Raw genomic sequence first — 7,510 nt, forward strand, 5'->3', positions numbered from 1 at the left:
TTGAGAATCACGTAACCAAATGTGTTCAAAGCCGATCGGCTTTGAACACACTAGACAGCCGCGAGGGAGGCAAAAAAAATCTCAGGAATCTCTTGAGTGTCATTTCTCTGACTAGCCCTCGACGATGAACGATTGAATGACGTCATGGTTGAGTTGTAGGATGAAAAAGATCTACTTCCTATGTACTCTTCTTGGAAGAGCATGTCTCCAAAGACTCGTTTTATCTATCGTGTGCCTCTGATTCCGACCGCTCGAGAAGATGTTGGATCCAGAGAGGACACCCAGGATCGGACAGAGATTCGGACAGAGGAGAATCAACATTTTCACACGTTTCACACCGACACTTAGACGGATAGGCTACACCGACATGGCACGCCTCCAAGTGAACTGTCTGATAGTGCTAGTGGAATGAGTGGTAGCCAATACGGATAGAGATGAATTTTGCTCGGATTAGAGACGGCCAAAATATGCGTTTTACGTTTTGTCATCAAAGAAGATTATTTGCGAATCAGGCATATTTTTTTCATTTTTTTTGACTTTGGACAGTACCAAATATTATAGTGGGTAAGTGCTGGATGGCCGTGTTAGAGCGGTTGGGCAACAATACCTGGGCCATCAAGAACGAAATAGTTGTCAAGTTTTAAGATTTTGGCATGGCTTTGCTAAATGAAATTTTCAAAAACCTTGATTCATATTTTTACTTATTTTTTATGAACAGCCCTGGAACTCTTCACCTACAATGAAAGGTGCCCCATGATATCCTGATTTTAAGAAGTATCCTCATATGTCTCAGCATTTTTTTGGCAAGATATGAGCTGGTCATCCAGTGCATTATTAAAGCTCGGAAAAATCATGGTGTTCAGAGGCCAAATATCTGTTTTTAATTGATTTTTTGGGGGAGAAAGAACTGATTGAAAGCATGCAAATAAGTGATCCTTTAAAAGACTTTCATGTTTCTTTTTCTTTGCACGTTTTCATACAAAAGCCTTTTGTTGAAATAGCCATTTATTCAATGCATGAGGTTTATAGAGGTTTGAAGAAAGTCAATGTGGTCAAAACACCTTGAACGCATTTGTCATCTCATGCTCTTGAGTTTGAAGAGAAGAGTAAGAGGTTGCTTATTTTCACACAAGAGAACAAAGAATGGCAAACCTGTTTGGAGTGTTGAGCATATTGACTTTTTGAAATCCAATCTTGAAAAAATTACATGTCAAGTGAGATCCAGCTATTCCATACGCAATTTTCTTTTCTGATAATCAGTTTCCAAGGTATGACTTTCACTCAAAGTTCCTCAGCTCCAAATCTGATGTATGAAAATGTACTTTCCCTTCATGAGTGGGTGGAAACTAACTTTCCACCTCTCAGAGCCATAAAGTAAAGCTTCTTACTGTACTGTGGTACCCCTGAAAACTTGAATTTTTGATGGGATTATGCAGGCCAAAAAAATTTTCAAACCAGGATTGCCAAGCATGATCCCTGTTTTGATGTTTGGGTCAAAAAACCTACTAGACCTGGCCCAAAAATCAAGACAGCAAAAAAACTCAGCAATACCGAATTGGAAGTGGTTGTAAAAGGCAGATAAGTTACCTCATTAGGAGTGAGAGAGAAAAGTGAAGGAGAAAGAAAGGGGGAAAGTAAGTGCTGTACTTTTTTCAGTCACCTTGCCCTCAGTGACCAAATCCAGACAAGTACAAAATGGCCTGAATGAAGGATCCAGTACAATGGGACTTTTTGGGTTTTTATTGCTTGTTTAGGCAACAAAAGACTTGGAAATTTAGTTTATGGTTACAAAACGATCCACAAATATGCGCCAATCAACAAAGTATGGTTAAAATAAAGGGAAAGGGAAGGCAAAGAAAATCATGAAAAATGCTACCAAAGCACATGAACTAAGCAACTACTCCTGTTTTGCACCCTTGAGCCGTTAGAGGGAGATTTTGAGACTCAATATTTCTTCCTTTAGGTAATTCCAGAACTTTAGTCACATCAACCTGCAAAGTGCTCTACTGATGCTTGCCACCAACTCACCACCAATTCACCACCAAGGAAAAAGTGCACATTTTGAAGTTTAGGTGCAGAAATTCATTTCAAACAAAAAAGCAAGTTTTTACCTCAAGACGCACAAATTGGTCACACTTTTAGCGGTAAATGGAAAATTAGATCACTTAGAATACTGACTTCTACCTTCACATGATGAGGCCCACGTAGGGATTTCGATCAAAAAATTTCCAAATGTTAGAAAATAACTTGTTTTGACCAAAAATAGCAAAATAACTGAAAAAAAAAAATTTCAGTTATCGTTCATCACTGTTATTGTTATTCTTTATTGCGACATTTTGGCATTGACTATTGGTAGATTTACAAGTTTTATAGATTTACAGTAGCATCTTTCAAGTCAAACTTGGATACATTTTTATGTTGCATTCCACCTCAACCCTACATTCAACTCAAATAAGTTGGTATACCAATTATCATAAAAATGAAAAAGTAAAACTAGACGAACTAAAAATTTTTTTCATTAGTTCCTTACAGCGGTTGGAAAAGCTCAAGAAACCCTGCCAAAAAAATAATAATAACAATAAAGTTTCCGTGTTCAATTGGATTTGCCAACTCATGTCCCAACTTTGGTCTCGTTTGCCATGTTTGGCTTATTAGCAATTTTCTTAGCCGGTTTGACTCCTTTTATTGGCCATTTTTGGGGCTTAAAAAGGCTTTCATCGGGGAGAAATTTGCACCCCTACAAAGCATGGTGAAAAAAGATCACAACTCCTTTCCTTACAGATTTGCCTCAGCGGGAAGGATTGAAGACAAATCAGTTGTTTTAATCATTCGATCTGAAGTTTAACGAGTCTCCAAATCAAAAATTTATGTATTAAAAGCTTTTATTTCCGACAGAAAAATTCAAATTTGGGAGGAAATTTAACAACAAAGACAGTTAACCGAATTTTTTTTTCTTCATATTTTGTATCGACGATACAGTTTCAAGTGGGATTGTCCAGAACAGAGAAATAGGTTGTTTCCAATGGCACGCGTCACAATACTGAATTTAAAGCAGTCATTTGAACATCACAGTTGATTTCATCACAATAATGCATTGGCTTTTTGAATGGCGGCCTGAATGTCGACCTCCGGGCATTGCTTTTTCAAAATTTTCAGGGATTTCTCCACAACCAGCTCCCACAGATCTTTGTCATTGGCGAATTGCTTTTGAATCAAAGCTACAGCTACAATCGTAATCCAAGCTTGGCTCGAGGCCACCTCCACGGGTTTGGCTTTCATCACCTCGTCTTGTGATTTTTGAGTCAAAGTCTCCATGGCTGGTCCCCACGAAAACATACCCTTGGCATTCTGTAAGCCAATCACTCCTTCTATGGAGGATGACGTCTTCGTCGTGGTGATGGCGTCTACGGAATCAGTAGAATCAGATTCTTCCTCACAATCATCCATCTCCTGAGCACCAACATCCATAGCTTTGGTACTCCCGAAGGTGCCACATTGAGCGTCGAGAATGAGATTGTCACTAGACATTGCAGAAAAACCGCCTCCACCTCCACCTCCACGACCTCGAGAAGCTGACTTTTTCATCTTCCTCATTGCCATGGGAGGGTCGCTTATGCTCATGGCCTCTGACATGCACGACATCATGATGGGCCCACCACGGCGTTGCATCATGGCGTTCTGAAAGTTCAAAGAATTATGCGATAAATCATAATGAGAGGCACTCCTCATTTTCATTGTCATCCGCCTTGTCCTTACCCCTGGAGAGGAGCCAAATCCTTGCGGCACTTGATTCTTAATCTCACGGGTCACCATGCCGTACAGGTATCGCCCACTTTCCGCCGAATCGATCCCCACGAAGCTCGTGTGCGACGAGGCCAAGCGGTACTTTTTAGCCAACCGGATGATCGCCTCCTTCTTGAGAGTCGGTTCAAACCGTTGGGAATGGTCCTCTTCCAAGTCCTGGATTCGTTTTCGAGCTGCCAACTGATGGACGAACTCCCCCTCAATCCGGGATCCCTCGCCAATCTTGACCTGGGCCGTGAGTGGTCCACTCGGAGTTTTGGCTGTGATCACCACCTTGGTGGGCTTTTCCGCCTCGGCAAACAATCGGTAGACCAACAATCGGTTTCCATCAAAGACATGAGGGATGTTGAAGGGGCACTGTCCATGAATGGGTATGGTTTGACCCGGACTGGGCTTGGATTTCATGAAGCCCAGTAAGGTGTTTTTGGTTTCCACCACGGGATCAGGCACGGTAACGCTATCACTTGGAGCCACATCCTGGCCCACCCATTCGACTGCCACATTTGTGATAGCGGGTTGGAGGGCATTCTTCAGCTGGCTTTGGACTTTGGGTCGCAGATCCTCCTGGGCCGTGGCAAACACGGCCGTACCATTCCCGCTGCGGGCAATGCCTTTGACCAAATGCCGAGAGGCACTGGCGCCTAATCCCAGGGAAAAGACTCGCGCCTTGGTCGAGTTGGCCCGCACAGCCGCAATCACTTGGATGTCGTTGCTTACGGCACCGTCGGTGAGCACGAAAATCTGCCGCAAGTGATCAGGATGAGCCGGAGGAGAGGCCAATATTTGGTTGATGGGTTGGAGAATCTCCGTGCCCCCATAATTAGCTTCCATGGTGGCGACATGGGCCTTGGCTTGGGCCAAAGTGTCATCGTCGTACAGCACACTTTGGGCAAAGAGCGCGTCGAACTTGCTGCCAAAGCTCCAAATGTTAAAGTAGCAATCTGCGGGGAGCGAATGCAAGAAGAGCTCGAGCGCCTTTTTGGCTTGGTTAATGCCGGCTTCGACGCTGCCCCAACCCCCGCCCATAGAACCGGATCGATCGACCAAAAAAATGAGCTCCACTTTCTGATCCATCAAAGCAAATGAAGGCACCAAAGACACCATGCCCGCTTTGGCCTGAGCCCCATCGTCTCCGTCGGACTCTTCCAAGTAAACGGTGGGATCGTGAATGTCAGCCACGCCCGCTAGGAGGATGAAATCTCGGTCCATCTCGGCCACGGTGGCGGCCAGTGAGGCTTGAGTGAAATTCAAGCCGTTCTTTCGTGCCTGGGCCTGGCACACGATCCCATGGGAGGGGCTCTTGAGGAACTCAATGGCCTTCTTGGAGGCGCATTCCACTTGGATGGTGAGCGGGGCTTGCGCGTCAAACGTGTAGGGAATCCGGGCCAGCTTCTGAGCCGCCTCTGATGAGTCATTCAAGGGCACATAACGTGGTGCAATCGTGGTGGGAATACTCAACCGGACGCTGTTCAGGTCTTCCACGGGCAGTTCTACCACGTACTTGATGGCCACGGAAGCCTGGGCTCCGGGTTTCAGGTGGCCCACTTTGATCTGGAACACATCGGGTTTGGTCTCCTCCAGCAGAAAGGCGGTCTGTTGGTTGGCGATGGCCTCTTGGTAATCCTGCCGGGCCTGGTCCTTCTCCTTGACGTGGGTGGTGATGGTACGACCATCGACTTTGGCCTCGAAGTCGATGACGGCCGCCTCCTCTTCCACGGGGAACAAGTACAAGGCCTCGATGGGTCGGTTCTCCACGTTGAGGTACTCTTGTTCCACGGTGACTTGGGCCACAAAGTCCAGCAGGCGGACCTTCAAGGCCACGGATTTGAGGGGCACGGGCACGGTGGCCTGATGGCTGAGATGGAGCTGGTCCAAGAAATACACCAAACCGCACTCGACATGGTTCAATTTGCCCAATTGGTTGAGGAACGGCATCTTAGGGATGGATCGATGGATGGATCGATGGATGGACGTGGACCGACCTGATTCGATCCCGCGGCGTTTCCTTGAAAGGGGAAGAGTTGTATTGAGGGCGGAATAACGGATCCGACTCGTTCGTCAGCGGGGTCTGGATTGGGTGGATTGCAATTCTCAACTGATGTATGACCATTGGATACTGGATACTGGATACTGACTGACTCATGGTCGGTCTCGATTCGACGTTGTGACCACGCGCCAAGACCGTACTAGTGGATGTGTGGATGAATCATCATGTCTGAATGATCAGCGGGCCATTTCACCATGCTGTATAGAGCTAGGCCTGCCTTGTTGCACCTTCGTTCGTGGGCTGGTGAACTGGTGAACTGGTGAGCTGGTGGGCTCTAGGCCTCCGTCTCCATTTCCAGGGAACTTGGGCGGCCTTTCGCAGTCTGTGGGCCTTTCCCCGTTCCTCTTCGATCATCCTGTTGGACGCGTTACTCGAGTACGGAGCGAGCTAGCTAGCTAGGTAGCTCTCCAGTTCTTGTCGCCTGACAGTCTGACTTTGAGATCACGGATCCGATAGATACATACAGTCACTCAAGGGTTGCCAGCAGTTCAAAAAGCCGTTCCGCCACATTTGGACGATTTTAATATACCTGTAAATAAAAGACAACTATGAGCAATGTTTTATATTTTGTAGCTATCTATAAGCCTCCGCCTGGAATCAAATATGCAGTTTACTATAAGAGATGTATTCCTCTCTACATATATCAGATTCAGAGCCAATGTCTTTCAAAAAGAATGGGCCAGGCCCTAAGACCATACATGGCAAGGTCCTTCAAGGCATCATTTGTACGTTTTAAGCAGAGTATTCAGTACTGATTTGCCAACCTTCATCCCAATTACCTCCAACAATTCTAACCAGGAGATGGTCCATTACTTGGTTTGAAGTGCCATTTTGAACACAATCTTGATGGCTGTTCAAGGTCAGCCCCATGCCCAAGGCTGCTTTAGGCTGGCAAACTCAAATTCGCACTATGACAAAATTAGATTTTGGGTTCATAGATTTGGTTGACAAATCAGGACTTGAGTCCATTCTTAAAGACTCCAGCCCATTCCATAAAGTTCCAGCCCGGGCAATTCATCTCAAATCGTATGAAAGACTCAAGTGCACTTGAACTCGACGATTTCTCACTCTCCCCAGAACTGCAAATTTGCCAAATTACAAAACAAAGTCAAAAACCGTTACTGCACCATATTTCCATTCCACCACTTTTGGCCAGCTCTTCCCTTTCCTATTAGTGGAAAAACTTCCTGATCTGCAACAGGCTTTTTTTCTTTTCCACCATATTATCCCACTTTTTGACTTACTGCGCCTTCTGGTAGCCCTGAATTACACAGAAAGACGAAGACAGCCGGTCGATCGAGAGAGCGAAATGTGCGAAATGTGCGAAATGTGCGAAGCGTGCCCATGAAATCAAGCTCCCGCGTACTTGAAGCTCTGAGGATTCCCGCTACATTCCAGAATATACTAACATCTAGAGGACAGATTCGAAAGTGACGATTTGAGCCATATAACATCATTCTTATGTGATGAAAATAACGATAAAAAGTTTAAGAAAATTGGCAAAGAAGTTGAGGAATAACTGAAAAAAGTCTTCCATTATTTGGAAGTAACAACTCACCTCAAAAAGTAAGGCATCAGGATCATTGTTTATGAAATAGTCGTGCTGTTACTCGTCAAAGTATTGAATTGTTGGTACTACTGCGTGCTGTACGAGTTTAA

General features: G+C 45.1%; 1 protein-coding gene across 1 annotated transcript; it reads right to left on the reverse strand.

Moving 5' to 3' along the window:
• Window positions 1-2,864: 2,864 nt before the first annotated feature.
• Window positions 2,865-6,297, reverse strand: LOC131880547 (von Willebrand factor A domain-containing protein 5A-like). The gene is made up of 2 exons (XM_059227211.1): window positions 3,757-6,297; window positions 2,865-3,678 (listed from the first exon to the last, which is right to left on the reverse strand). Exons 1-2 carry the CDS (start codon window positions 5,737-5,739, stop codon window positions 3,082-3,084), a joined length of 2,580 nt encoding a protein of 859 aa, XP_059083194.1. The 5' UTR covers window positions 5,740-6,297; the 3' UTR covers window positions 2,865-3,081.
• Between the last annotated feature and the right edge of the window lie 1,213 nt (window positions 6,298-7,510).

Source organism: Tigriopus californicus, chromosome 5 (assembly GCF_007210705.1).
Source record: "Tigriopus californicus strain San Diego chromosome 5, Tcal_SD_v2.1, whole genome shotgun sequence".
NCBI classification, from domain to species: Eukaryota; Metazoa; Arthropoda; class Copepoda; order Harpacticoida; family Harpacticidae; genus Tigriopus; species Tigriopus californicus.

Bases quoted from the DNA above. Each gene is read 5' to 3' on its own strand.
- LOC131880547 (XM_059227211.1), bottom strand. From the start codon at position 5,739: ATGCCGTTCCTCAACCAATTGGGCAAATTGAACCATGTCGAGTGCGGT. The intron at 3,679-3,756 runs GTAAGGACAAGG...TTGAACTTTCAG, and splicing joins GATTTGGCTCCTCTCCAGGG to AACGCCATGATGCAACGCCG.